At 27.1% G+C, this 15415-nt stretch overlaps 3 protein-coding genes across 7 annotated transcripts in view; 1 reads left to right on the top strand and 2 right to left on the bottom strand.

Moving 5' to 3' along the window:
* LOC126904608 (uncharacterized) overlaps nucleotides 1-15415 on the top strand; it is a 95621-nt gene that overhangs the window by 75260 nt on the left and 4946 nt on the right. The gene's annotated exons all lie outside the window — the stretch shown is intronic.
* On the bottom strand, nucleotides 244-10331 carry LOC126903953 (laminin subunit gamma-1; the record flags this gene model as incomplete). The annotated part of the gene is made up of 21 exons (XM_050682541.1): nucleotides 244-689; nucleotides 766-878; nucleotides 2092-2209; nucleotides 2303-2461; nucleotides 2551-2753; nucleotides 2808-3045; nucleotides 3123-3327; nucleotides 3398-3508; nucleotides 4086-4392; nucleotides 6914-7184; nucleotides 7329-7544; nucleotides 7816-8012; nucleotides 8084-8281; nucleotides 8338-8523; nucleotides 8612-8836; nucleotides 8905-9037; nucleotides 9101-9273; nucleotides 9344-9493; nucleotides 9557-9666; nucleotides 9825-10050; nucleotides 10121-10331. Coding segments are annotated over 21 exons (3876 nt in total), but the record flags the coding sequence as incomplete, so codon positions are not given.
* On the bottom strand, nucleotides 13023-14658 carry LOC126903948 (uncharacterized). Its single transcript, XM_050682537.1, has 3 exons — nucleotides 14452-14658; nucleotides 13878-14393; nucleotides 13023-13820 (listed from the first exon to the last, which is right to left on the bottom strand). The coding sequence occupies exons 1-3, from the start codon at nucleotides 14656-14658 to the stop codon at nucleotides 13407-13409; spliced, it is 1137 nt and encodes a 378-aa protein (XP_050538494.1). The 3' UTR covers nucleotides 13023-13406.

The raw sequence follows: 15415 nt of genomic DNA, 5'->3' as shown, positions 1-15415 counted from the left end.
TCGAAAAAATTTCACAGTTAATTAAATATAGAATGTAATAAAATTAATATCAAGGTTTTAGTAAGAAACTAAAAAATATTAGACTTCAAGCAACAAAATGTAATTTGATTTATTAATAGTTTTACAATTAAATGAAAATAAATGTATAATTAAATTATAGAATCATAAATTAGATCTTTGGCATATGGAATTAAATTAAAAAATATATTTTTATTAAATTAGTCCCTAAAATCTAATTTTAATTTAGTCAAAGAACGTAGAAAATTCTTTTAAATAAGTCCACAATTAAATTAAATAATTTAATTATGTATACACAATAATAATAAGTATTAGAATAATCGGAAAAAATTGACTATACATTTACAGATTTAAGTAATTATTGATGACAATAATTTATTGTAAATACAATAATTATTTAGACCTAAACTAAATAATTTACATTAAAAAATAAAAGCTTATAAATATCTAGGTGATACAGTATTATGAACACAAATAAGTGACTAATAGGGATTTAGTTTATAAAAATATTAATAGGGTAGTAATTTAATTTCAGAAATACTATTTCAACGGACTTCCAAATGTGTTCTTTTCCAACATCCTTCTGGAAGTGCTTTTCTGATAGAGTCAATATTTTTGACGTCATTAGTCAGTGATTCAATTTCATTTTCATAGTTTTTAATTAACTGAGCCTTTAAAGGAGTTTAAATTATGACAAAGCACGTTTTTTAAATACAAAATACTTGACACGAAAATATCTGCACTTACCTGAGATATTCTCGCAGCATTGATATTCTGAAGTTTTTCGTCTAACTTAGCATTAGCCAATTCTTGTTCTGCTGTTTCTAATCGAGAACTAAGCTGATTTAACATCTCACTGTCTATAAATATTATTAAATAGATAAAAATAATTTTAATATCAAGCTATACCTTAGTAGATTTCAAATAGTCTATATACTAACGCTAATATCATTAAGGTTTACATAAAGTTAGTACCTTTAGAACATTTTTACCGATATAATTTGAAAAGAAAAAATGTTTGCTAAAGGTTATTTAATAGTTTTTAAATGTGTTATTAAGTAGGTAAATAAGTTGTACTCAACTTGTCTTTTCTTTAACTAGGCTTCAATTATTTGAAATATCATCAAAACTAAGCAGATGTCCAACAATAGAGACTTAAATATATACATATACACATAATATGTGTTTATACATATATTATTTTGTATACTAAATAAATTATTAATTATACAAACCCCCATTTTTCTTTAAATAATAATTTTTTCGTAATAATGAATAGATATAAGTTTAACTTTTTTTTATTAACCATTGTAAAAATCAAGTTTGATTCATTAACAATAAGACGCTTATTTTATTGGAAGTTTTTGAAAATTTTTAATTTTCATAAAAGAAAAATCGATTTAGCTTAAAAAACTCTACAATAATGAGTAGTTTAGTTATTATTTTTCATCCATTCAGGATTATAAACCGAAATTTTAGTTTTATTTGATGGAAATTCTTTTAGTTTAATGATATGATAATAAAAAATTCGTTTTATAATAGTTTATATCGAATGAAATTTATAGACCAATTTTCTATTCATAATTTGCTTTTTAGAATACAGCAGTTGAACACGAGCATTATCATAAGACACTAGAGACTTTTAAATTAACATATTCCTAGTCAGTATTCTTTCTTCTATCCAATATTAATATTTCTTATGATGATGTGTATTCAGCGCTAAACTCACTGCATTCTAGTCATTGTCTTAGATTATTAACCGCCTAGATCAATTTGTAAAATTAAAATTTTTTCGAATTTTATCATATATTTACTGGATTTTTTTTACGCATCCAATGCAATGCAACATTTAATTAATAGTGATAAAAATATTGTATTTGTGAACAATTTTTCGATACTTTATATTAAAATTAAACTACTTGTGTATAAAAGTAACATGTATATTAAAATTATCACATTGAAATTTTAGATTTATTGAATTATTTCTTATAGTGAACACATTTGTTATGTCGTAAATGTAGGAATCTACTAATTTTTGAATAGTAAAAATCATATTTATAAACAAATACTTACCAATATCTTCAAGATTAGACAACTCTTTAAGAACTGCGCTGACATCTTCTAAAGCTTTATCAACCGTTTTTTTAGCTTCATACGCTGATGTTTTTGCTTGACCAATTTTTTTCTTTGCCTAATTTCGATATTTGAAATTTTAAATAAAAAAACATTGCAAAATAATATTTTGACAGTTAACAATAAAATTTTAAAATATTTAATTACTTACATCATTAATATTTTGTTGGTCTTTTTCAAATTGTTCTTCTACTTCTTTAAGTCGCTCTCCTGTATGGCCTACTCGTTTTGATAAACCATCACTCTCATCTAATAAACTGTGAACCTCTATAGCAGTCTCTAATGCAATTTTTTTTATTTTTTCAGCTTCCTAAACAAAAATAAAAATTCAAGTGTAAAAATTTCTTCTCTGATATTTTATATTATAAGTTTTAATTCTTATTCAAAATAGTTTTTTACTTGGGATGCTTGTTCAGCGTAAGTTGTTTGTGCTATTAATGATGTATTCCTGGCGATAATAGCATTAGCTTCTGCTCCATCTAATGCTGCCTGTGCACGAAGAGTTTTATCATTAGCCTCTTCAATTAGTTTTTTAATGTCTGGAACTTGACCTAATGCTTCAGTTGAACTCTGTTTACTTTCTTGTATTTGTTTATCAAAAGCTATAAAAAATTATTAATTTATTAGATGTTCACAATTTATAGATATATTATTACCTTGAAGAGTGCTTAAAGTCTGTTGAGCTTCCTCGAGCGTTTTTGTTCCTAATTTTAGGGCTTGGGTAGCTTTTTCGTAAGAGGCATTTGCTTGTTTTAATAGATTTTCTCTCTGCTTTAACTGTAATTCTCCTTTTTTCAAATTTTCTTCTGACTCTAACAATTCAGCGGCGACTTCCATTAAAAGATTAGAATTACTTTCTTTTAATTTAGTAATTTCTAGGTCAATATGTTGAATCTAAAAAAGAGACACGAGTACGTGATTTTTAAAATTGGTTTTTAGTAAAATAACTTAAATATTTATTTGGATTATACCTCCAAATTTAAATTTGAAGCGTTTTGTTTCATTAGTGAAGCATTTATATCTGGCAAATTAATGGCATAAATATCACGATATATTGCCAATGAATCGTTATTTATCATTGATACTAATTCATGAGTTTCATTTGCTTGCTCTACAATTGCATCTAATCTATCCTTTACGTAATTTAATTCCGCATCAAGGGTTTTTAACTCATCGCTGAATAAATAATAATATATACATTTTTTTGCTTATTATATATAATAACAATTGAACAAAAAAATAGTACCTAATGTTTTTTTGTTGATTGACAGCATCTTTAGTAATTTCAAATGCTTCCGTTGAAACATTTATAGCTTTTTCCGCAATAGTTTTCATTTTTTCAACTTCTTCTTCTTTACTAAAATTTTAAATATTTATCTACATTATTCACTTATCTAACATTTGTATTCTTGTTAGATTCGTTTATTTATTTACATTCAATAATATTCTAAATATTACATAAGTAATATTATATATATGATGAAAAACAAATATAACATAATATATTAATCATTGACAGCTATGTGTTACGATATACATTACACTTAACACTCGTACATCATACAAGTAAATGATACATTGTCGATAATAAAATATACTAAATTTAACGTTAAATAATGAAGTATCTAACAAATTTATATATTTTATATTTCAATTTTATTAAAAAAATATTGTAAATATCAAGTTTATCGTAAGAAAAAATTATTCATAGTGTATATTTTAAGGGTAACATTCGAAAGTTAAAAGTGAGTCTATTATTATTTTTTTATTATTTTATGCAAACTAGTCTAAATAAAATTTGAACTGGTTAATAATCAGTATTGTATTATTACGTTTTGAGATAGTATAATTTTTAGATTTCAAAAATGTAAAGAGCTTATGATATGTTTCTTAATAAATAACTTTGTAGATTAAAAAAAATATGGATAGCTTACGATTGTACAAGTTTTCTTGCTTCCCTAGCAATTGCAGACATTTGATCACTTTGTTGTCCTAACTCATCACTTTTCATTATTGCTTTAGAAAGTGCTGTCGCTCCTTCAGTTTGTATATAATCCGATGCTCTTTTCAATACATTAGTAATATCTTCATTAATTTTTTCAACTTCTGTAAGATTTTTGTCAGCTTGAATTGCATTATTTTCTGCTAGAGCTGTCCAATTTTTAGTTTGAATCATAAGTTCTTCTATTTCTTTTATTTGGCCTTGAAGTGATTGTACCTTGTCACTCGTTGAAATATTTCCTTTTTTTAATAAAATCAATAACATTATAATTATAATAATAAAAAAAAAAATGTTATCGTCTATCATAGTATACCTTTTTTTTTTTTTAAATAAAAATGCCATATTTATAATTTAGTTGTAATAAAATTGATAATATATAGTAATAACTAAAGTTCGAAGGTAATTATAAAAATATAGAAAAATCGGAGAATCAGTATCACATACAGAAAACAATAAAAATATTTCATATTTCAATGAATTATTACGCGAACAGGTACATCATAATAATTTTTGAAGATACATTATGTCAATTTATACCTTAATGGCATAAATAAAAAACGGTAGCACAGAGGGATCACGGCACAGTGTTAATGTGGCATAGAGGAACAAGTATAGATGATATCTGACAGTGATTAAAATCACTATCATAAGAAACGGTTCTATGCATATTTGTTGATAGTGTTTAATTTTAAAAAATTGGTAAATTATTTCACAAGCAAAATGAACTCATATGTCTAACATTTTCCTGATAGTAGTTCTTTGATTAAAAGTATAATAAATAAATAAACATTTTTATTATAGCAATTAAAAATAGTATTAAAATCAATTTTTAATAATATAGTATTGTTATTTTTGTGGAAAAATTATAAAAAAGTTAAAAAGTATATGTTACTTTTATGAAAAATTTGTATAATAAAAAGTATTTTTTCCAATATTTGATGACTATTAGATAAAAATTGAAGAGTTTGATACAAAATTTTTCAGAAAATATTTTTTTCTAAATTATGAATAAATGGTGTACAAGAAATTATCATTAGAGTCAAAAATATTCTCTTCTCTTGATTAATTTTTCATAAGTTTTGTAGACGCAAACACCGTACATCTCATTAGTCGAAAGATAAAAAGGACAATTTAAGCTAATTCAAAACTCAAGCCATTTCTTTTAACTTAGGGATGGCAAAATACTCAAAATATGAATAACTATGTATTCAATGTAAGTTAGATTCATGTAACTTTTATGGTAGCCTCATTACTATAACAAACTCTTGTAAGGTATTTTAATATAAAAAAAAACCCCAGCACACTCGGATAGTCGCACAGTGGAGACGTGGCATAGTTGGGTCCAGTATAGTTGATATCTGACAGTGATTAAAATCACTATCATAAAAAACGCTTTGATGCAAATATATAGATAGTGTTTAATTTAAAAAAATGTATGGATTATTCCAAGGACGTGATCTTCTATTTCCTTCTTTATATTCTGATTACAAGTTTTATGATTTACAAGTGTAATATATGAAAGTATAAATATATATACAAAAGAAAATGATCCGATTTAAAAAAAAGTATGTCGCATAAAAGAAAAATATAAATTAGTACTTATCTTAAAAAATTATAATGATCCATATATTTTTCAAAAAGTTATGGCATTATAAAGTTATAAATATAAAAACGAATTTATTTACAAATATCGTATTTTTTTTATTAACTTTGATGTCTGTTTTCACCGTGAAGATAAAATAAAGTCCGAAATTTTTTTTTTTTTCATAATAAAGTATATTACATTAGCTTTAATTTAAGATATATATAAAAATTTCAGACTTTCCAAAACAATTTCAAAAGTTAATTTAAAAAAGTTCTACTTTCTATATGCATTTTTCAGATTTGAACCCCCCTGTATACAGTAAAATTGTTCAATTTAAAAGTAATTTATGTCAAATGAAAGTTGTATATAAATACTACTTCTCATAAAAAAATTGTATTGATCAATACATTTTTCAAAAAGTTATAGCTTTTAAAGTAAAAAATTTAATATATAAAATCGAGAATTTTCACACAAAAATAGCATTCGGTAGCCATTTATATCATGAAGACAAAATGAAGTCCAAAACTGTTTTTTTCCGTAATAAAGTACATTATATTAGCTTTAATTTAAGATATAAATAGAAGTATTAGATTTTCAGGAACACTTTCAAAAGTTAAATGTAAAAGTAAATTTTTTGTAAAAAAGTTGTCATTTTAAATCCCCCCTGCGGGCAGGTAAAGAATTAAATTTATAAAAAAAATATATTAAATGATAGGTAAAGACATTATGAATCTATAAAAATAAAAATTATATTGATTTGTTCATTTTTGAAAAAGGTATGGCAGATTTAAGTAAAAAAAAATTCGAAAATAAACGATTTTTAAAGTTATAATTTTTTGGACATTTTCACCATTTACGGGTAACGACGGAAATTTTTTCAATTGGATTATTATACGTCAAAAGAAATCGGTTCGATGTGAGCTGAGAATAAGTGGTAACAGACACAAAAAAAAAACACATTATAATAAAATTAATACCTTCTCAGCTTCGCATCGAAGCTAAAAAAAATAATAATAATAAATTAATAAATTATTATAAAATTAATATGTTCTCAGCCTCGCATCAAAGCTAAAAAAGTAAATTAAATACCATTAGACAAAAAAGTGAACATTTAAACTGTTGTAGACTTATCAATAGACAACGATAATATTATGAAATAAATATTTATAGCTAACCTCCAGCTGAAAACTTTGCATTCTTTTCTAAGTCATTTACTAATGCTTGCACTTCATGAAGTTTTTGTTCAAACTCTGCATCATTTATAACAGTTGGACTATTATTAATATCTTTCAATACTTTTTCTAATTTTTTCAAGTTTTCACGATGAAGAGCTACAGCGTCTTGAACTAAATTATAACAAGCAGGACAGTCTAGACATCCTCTTTGTCGGTCATGTTTATTTTCTTTACATTGATCGCATCGTCGACCTTCGACATTTTCTAAACACTATTTAAAATATACATATTAGTTTATACTAAATATTTATTTTTGAATTCAAATTTTTGGTTAAATCAATTGAATATTTAAATCATATGATAAAAGTTTTAATTTATTTAACTTAAAATAAATAAATTTAGCTTGAAAACATACTGGACACTGTCCATTGGAATCACATTGAAGTGAAACAGAACCTATAGAATCACAAGCGCATGGTTTACATCCTTCAGTGGAGAATCCATAATGGAATGGCTCACATCCGTCACATTTTTTGCCTGTGATTCCTGCGCTACAAACACATTGACCAGTGGAAGTATCACAAGTATTATTTAATGATCCAATTGGATCACATTCACATGATTTACAACCCTGCATAAAACAGAAAATGTATTGAGTACCCATGTATTATTATATATACACATTAGCTAAGTAACAAACTATCAAGTCAATCTGAATACCCTAAATGATGTTCAGTTTGGTATGAATATCTAACTTAAAACACTATTTCATGTAAAAATAAAATTATGTTATATTTGATTTTTTTATGAAAGTTTTAAGTCCGATTTAGGGTCACTCCAATATTTAAAAATGTAAATCACCATAATCATACACATACTCTAGTTTAGATGATTTTTATTACCTCTCCGCTAATTATATTAAAATATCCAACTTCACATTGATCACAATTAACTCCTACAACATGAGGTTTACACTGACATTGTCCAGTTAATTGATCACATGCATAAGGTCCAAATCCTGTTTCAATGGTACCAAGAGGAAAACAATCACATGGTTTACAATCCCCTTTAATTGGGTCAAGAGCGTCACCATAATAGCCTTAGATTAAAATTAAAGATTAAAATATTACTAACGTAATTTATTTAAAAAAACATGTAACTCTAATTAACCTGGTAAACATTGATCACATTGAGCTCCTCCAGTATTAAAAATACATTTTAAACATTCTCCGGTTGTTCTATTACAATTTCCAATCGCATTTGGATCTACATTTGAGTTACAGTCACATGGCTTACAAATACTAACTGGACCATTTTTTCCAGTCGGATCACCAAAATATCCATCACTGCAAATGTCGCATCTAGGACCTGATAACAGATTTAAATATAGTTAATAAGTTCATACAATTTTGTATTGTACTAACCGCCGTATCCTTTTGGACATTCTAAACAAATTACTGTATCTTCCCCGATTAAAGCACAGCTTCCTTGATTGGGACATGGACATAGTTTACAATCAAAAGCTGTCCCTTGAAGGGCGTTTCCATAATATCCTTTTGCACATCGATCACAATTTTCTCCTGCAGTATTATGTTGACAAATACATCGACCTAAAAATATTATAAATTTATTTTTCAATGTGTATTTGAAGTTAAACAATTTTATGGTATTTGAATGATAACAACACAAAAAAAATACCTGTATCAGCATCACAAATCGAAGCATGACCATGACAATTACATGGAACACATGGAGAAAAGGGTCCACCGCTTGTAGGTTCATGACGTGAACCGGGCGCACAAGATTCACAGAATTGCCCTATGTAGCCTTCGGGACAAGTACACATTTCTATCCAGTGGGCTGGTAATCCTGGAGCACCTCGACGAGCAGTTTGCAATGAAAAATCATCCAGAAATCCAACGCCTTATTTTAATTATAAGTTACATATCATTATATCATTGTCTCATAAAAAATATATTAGAAACACGCACCTCTTTCAGTATATGTTCCACGAATTTTTATTGCTGTTAGATTTGATAATACGTTAAAAAATTCACGAGTTGATAATCTTGGTTGCCATCCATAATCCGGACTTTCATGGAGACGAAACTTGAATACCTTTGGCTTTAAATAAAATATAAAAATGATAATTTCAAAAATTACTAAAAATTATTTTTTTAGTAATACCGTATCTGAAGGCAATGGATTTCCTTGACCAAAAATGGTTTGAGTAATTCGTAGACCAGAACCAGACTCTATCATGATATCACTCACTGTAGGTTCAGGACTATTTTCTCCTATACTTAGCTTAAAGGTCAAATCGTGGTTGTAACTTGATCGTTGATCTCCAAGAAATTTTTCTATATTGATATATTTAATAGAATTATACTATTCAATAATGGTTTTACTTAATATTTTTGCAATCCTCACCTGGAGCTAAGAAATAGACGGGTTCCCTAGAGGGAGATGAAATTTCTAGTGACTGCTTATACGGACTATGTATAGGCAATATAGATCTTCCATATACATCTGAACCATTCCAGCGTTCATTACTTCGAGCAAATACGCTTTCAACTGACACTAAACATATATATTTTGATTAAATAAAATGTATGAATCCAAATTATATAATAAAACAATTACCTCTAGAATATCCCGGAGCAGATTGGCAAACTGATGAATGGCCGTAGCAAAAACATGGTGTACATCCAAATTCATTGTCTTCATCTAAATTAAAATAACTTGGTTTGCATCTAGGTGTGAAATAGAAAAAAATAATTAACAATTGATATTTTTAAATGACCTAAGTTAATATATTCTAAAATATAGTATTCTATATTTTATTGAAGAGTGAAAAATTACACAAGAAATCTGCAAAAAATAAATATCGACACATAAAATATATATATACCTATTACATTGAATGCCTTCGACGTTTTCTTTACAAATGCAATGTCCAGAGTCAGCATTACACCTTGGTTGATTATCTAAGCTTCCAGCTATATTACAGCCACAAGCTTTGCAGCCAGTAATTCCAAAATCAAAATGATTATCTTCACATCGATCACACTTATCACCAGTAACTCCAGGACGACATTGACATTTACCTTCAGAATTGCATTGCAGATTCCAAGAACCTTACATAAAACATAATATTAAAAATATATAGCATTATAACAATAATTATAATAAATTAAATTAATTTACCGATTTCATTACATTCACATGCTGTACAATGAGCTTCATTCTTTCTTTGATAATAGTTTACCTTACAATTTTCGCAGTTTGGTCCGTCCCGATTTCCAGCACAGTCTAGGCAATGACCACCATGTCCAGTCTTTTCATACAGCTCTTTATCAAAGAAGCATCTATGCGAAAACCCATTGCAATTACACTCTGAAAATTGTTTTCTAGTTATTTACTTGAAATATCGACTTAACTATAATTTTTCATAAAATGGAATTACAATTATAAGAATAATTTACTAATTCCATTTATTAACTTTATATTAAATTTAATAAAATTTGTGGAATTTAATGTAATTAATTGTTTGTATTCAAGCATTTCTCAAGATTAAATATAACACCCTAAAATTATTTAGTGTAACTCATAATGAAGAATGTAGTTAGAAACTCAAACTATTATAGTTCATTGATAAGAAACAGATTATATACACCTTAATAATATATTATTTCAAAATTCAAAGAATTTTTGTTCAACGACTTTAAATATTCATATTTTGCATTGTCATTTTTTTTTATATATATAAATAATCATATATTATAAAATATATTATAAATTACAAAAACACTGAATACTCTTTATTGAAAAATTATATTTAATTAAGAATTCTCAAATTTACCATATATTTACATACCACAAAATCCTTGAATTTTGAAAACTATATAAATTGAATGATTTCGGTTTATTAATATATTTTTTTTAATTAAGTAAGGATTTAAAAGAGGTTTTTGGTATTTGGAAAATTATTCTACCCAAATAGACGATTAATATGCATTTCGGGAAACATTATATGAAGTTGATACAGAATTAATATAACACTAATAGAGCAATATATTTTGTATGCTTAAAACCATTAGTTTTTACAATTTACTGGGGGGTGATTCAATTATGAATAATTATTTCAAAAGGGCTAAGTCCCCGTAAGCCAACACACATCCCGATCACCATCAATGGATCTGATCTTATAATGTCTAACTTGAAGGCCATTATCGTTATCATTCTACAGGAAACATCATCTCCAAGTAACCCATGGGTCATATGCGTTAAATGTATTTATTTGATTGTTAATTATATCTATAGCCTATGTATTTGTCAGCAATTTAAAGAGATGTATATTTTCACTTTTGTGAAACAAGTAGTATTTGTATAATGAGTAATTATAAGTATATAATTGATGTTAGATTATAATTTTTGTTATTTATAATAGATGATATTAGTTGATTGTCTTCATTCATCAGTTAGTGCATTGTGAGCTCAGTAGCCCTTTCAAAAAATATTGAACTTGTAACAAAAAAAAAAAACATTTTTAACACTTTAGGTTTTAAGTTACCCTAAAGAAACATATACTATATTATATACATATTATATAAATATTGGCGAAATCAGAATTCTCCGGATGGATGGCTGAATAATGACTAATCATAAAAATAACAGCATCAGTGCTTCACTATTAATACTATATTTTAAAATGATAATAACATCTAAAGTATTGGTCTAAAAGTTGAAGATGGACGAAATAAACTATTGGCTGAATCAATAACGTTGACATCTGAAGAAATCGAGACTGTAAGTTTTAACAAAATTGTACATCTATGCAATGGAATAATCAATGATGTATCAACAACAGGATAATTAACAGGTTGGTTAGGATATGAAATACACGATGAAGGCTCTGAAATGTTGAATGATTATCAGCTTATTTACAACTGTCATCAATGATACGTAGAGGGGAGACAGAGATTGAGTGTCTTCAGGGTAACGGGGAAAAAAATAAAACAGTGTGTGTGTGGCGGTCTTAGTGAAATGTTTTTGTGTTAAACGTATAAATTTGTATTTTTGCAATATTCCTTTATAAAGATTGTGTTTCTTCTTCAGTAGTGTATTATTGTGTCTGTTTCATAGTATAGTTGTTCTTTAACATTTCAGTAGTGGGATTATTTAAAAACTAATATTCGGTATATTAGTTCTGCGCTTACAAAGTGAAGGCGAATCGAGTGCGGGAATTGTATTATTTCGCGAACGGTTCAGTTTTTGCTTTTTACTCGCCAACCTGAGGGTTAAGGATGCGAAGAGAGTACCGAGTAATACATACATTACAACGTTATTGCCGTCGAAAATTAGTGACAAATTAAACCAGACTACAAACCACTCCAGAGTAGAGGCCATGTTATCAAAGTACATAGTCTGATTTGAAGTACAAGAGTAGACAAATAAAACACTGGTCTTATATTGAAACTGTTGGAATATTTTAGTATAAAAAATATAAATTTGTTTTATTTAATGTCTTTTATATGTTTGTTACAAAATTTCTGTTAACCTTCTATTCGGTTAACAGTCACAGTCATGGTCTCAATGGGGACGGCTAATCGAAGTTCTACTGTACTTATTTTTTTTATATATATGCTTAAATTGTTAGTTAAATAATAATATCCTATTTTAATATTCGATATATTTGTATAAATATTTGTTATACTTATCATTAATTGACTAATGATTTTTTTCGGATTCAAAATATGACAATGTGGTTAGTGTCACTTTGTTTTATTGCATGACTACACAATTTATGTTAATAATGTATTAAGTCCAGTAGATAGAAAATATTATAAATAAAAGTTATGTGTGCAGATTTGTTCTAATTAGGTTTTATACGCCATGTGATTAACAGGTTAAGTCGGCTTGCAAGTTAGTAGACCATCAAGACGGTAACATCTAAGTTTTCATGTATTGAGATATTGGCGATTTGTTAATAAAATGTATTTGTATTTATAACTCATCATAGTATTAATAGTAGTCATTGTAGACATATAATCATAGTTATATTAACTATATGAGTAAAATTATTTTCATATACTCTATTATTAACTAGTGATCTGCAATTTTTGGAAAATTTACAATTGAAATTGTATTAACTAATTGATGTACAAAATAAGTAAGTTAAAATTAAATGATAACAATGTTTTATAAGTGTCGAACAGCTTTATTTAAATTAAACAGAAAATTGAACAAAAAAATTTAACAATATAGCAAAAAAACGAAAAATTAAATAATGTAACAACAAACATATAAATATAACAAATATATAAACAATAAATAAAGAAGTCGGATGAAAATGCAAAATAGTTCATAATAAATAAACAAGAGTATTTTTAATGGAAAAAGACATCATTGTCAGCATGTAAACTTCTGTAGGGAATATTCGTTGACTGTCGAATGCAAATTAATAGGAGTTATAAGGCAATATAGCAAGTTATTAAATCAGTTTCACCACCGTACTCGGTCCAATAGTTTTTATTGCTTCTACGTTAGCAAAAACAGTAGTCAGCATTTCATTTGGCGGAGGTGTTACGACGATTTCAATTAATAATGACTCTCCTTCGAAATGCTTTGGCATCTCGTAGACTTCTTTTCGATTAAAGAACATCACTTGTGCTGTGTCAATCAAGTAAATTTTCAACATACCATCGTTCGTCTCGTCCATAATTTTCCCACGGTACCATTCAGCGCCAAAAAATATCAAGCACATGTCGTACTTCTCAACTTTCTCGATACGTTTTAAGTTATTTTCAATTTTTCGTAGTTTATCACACAAGGTGATTACCGACTTTCTACTCTCCATCGTGTGTACCAGATAACATGTCTTCGTTCGTTTTTGAACTATCATTATCTGTGGAAAGATTATTGTAATAATAGATTGTTTGTATGATAAATATAAATAACTAACTTTTTGCGTCTCGCCTAGTTTTAATGTACGTTTCTTAGTACATGGGTCTTCTGTTATGTCGGTGCTGAGATTTTGTTCTTTGCAACATTTTTCTTCAATTTCAAATCGGTTCATATCTGTGGTCTTAATGTCATATTGTTTAAGCTGCGGTTCTTTTGAAGTAACGATGTTCTTGTATTTTTTAAGTCGGTCTTGAGCTGAATAACGTGTATTATCGGTGTTGTACAGTTGTCTATTTTCGGGCTGTTTGAATTTATTAGTTTGATGAACGATTTGTAGCTCCTCAGTTTTACGGTATTTCATAAGTCTATCTTGGGCCGTATAACGTTTGGCATTATATGTTGCGTAATTGTTCGGCTTAAGTCCAGGTTTATATGCGTTCTTCTTTGCATAAGTCTTCTCATATTTATTGCCGACGTTTTTGGGTTTCAAATTCTCAGCATTCCAAATCTGAGTGTTGAGACATTGTTTAGATGTTGAATATGTTAATACGAGTTCATTTTTGTCAATGAGTGCCTTTAAAAATATAAGTATAAATATCTATGCTATGTACACATATTTTTTTTTCACTTACGATGTTAAATATTTCTTTCTTTTTGATGACATTGGTAAGGATATTCATCGAGGACGTGTCAAAAAATTCTCCACTTATTCCTTGAAGTTTAACGCGATACTCTTCGGGCTGTTCACGATTCTTGTCATTTACTTTGATAACGGTTAAATTTTGCAAGTAGTCATAATATCTTATGACGATCCGATCTCCTCTCTCTAACAGTGCCATAATTATTGCAAGTGAATTCGACGGCTATTTTTGGAAATAGTCAATATGTTCGACTTGCGAATGTCGCGTTGTTTTCAAGATTTTTGAAATTTGATTTCGACGCGACTGAGACTTATAGACTAGATGGCTTCCACAAGAGCTTATATGTTCTTTGTTCGCAGGTTAGACTAAAAGTCCCAATGAATTTTTAGTTTACTAGATCTTTTATACTAATTTTTTCCCGATTTTTTTGGCCAGTGACAAATAACGTTGTTTAAACAAATTATTTCAAAAGTAAATATTTTATTCACGATCGCCATAAATTGTTTTTAGCCAATATTTAAATTATATTTTTTTGAATTATACACGTATACATCCGAATAAAAATCAACTATAATTTAGTGACCGAAATAAGTTATTATCGAATGAATGTTATAAAAAAATATGCTTACTCTTTGATTTATAGAAATAGTTTTTAAGATATAATTCATTTTTAAGGATTTGACGNATTTATAGAAATAGTTTTTAAGATATAATTCATTTTTAAGGATTTGACGGTAGCTTTATTTAATTAACATACTGTTACGGTTTGTAACTTAAATTAATTACATTTTATCAAACATTTTAATAATTGTTGGCCAATTGTAAAAAATATTTTGTTATGTTAATTGGCTTAAATAAAAAGTAAACAAGACTTAATTGGCCAACGACAAATAACGTTGCTAAAACAAATTTTTTCATTAATTCAAAGTAAAATATGTTATTTAATAATCACTAT

The sequence above is a fragment of the Daktulosphaira vitifoliae genome, unplaced genomic scaffold (assembly GCF_025091365.1).
Source record: "Daktulosphaira vitifoliae isolate Bord-2020 unplaced genomic scaffold, ASM2509136v1 Scaffold_4, whole genome shotgun sequence".
Classification (NCBI taxonomy): domain Eukaryota; kingdom Metazoa; phylum Arthropoda; class Insecta; order Hemiptera; family Phylloxeridae; genus Daktulosphaira; species Daktulosphaira vitifoliae.
Note: the sequence above shows the minus strand (reverse complement) of the source record. Positions and strands in the feature narration are given on the sequence as shown.

Excerpts from the sequence above, each read along its gene's own strand:
- LOC126903948 (XM_050682537.1), bottom strand. The coding sequence starts at position 14,658 with ATGGCACTGTTAGAGAGAGGAGATCGGATCGTCATAAGATATTATGAC. Across the intron at positions 14,394-14,451 it reads AGAAAGAAATATTTAACATC|GCACTCATTGACAAAAATGA; the intron begins GTAAGTGAAAAA and ends ATATTTTTAAAG. Across the intron at positions 13,821-13,877 it reads AACTAGGCGAGACGCAAAAA|ATAATGATAGTTCAAAAACG; the intron begins GTTAGTTATTTA and ends ATCTTTCCACAG.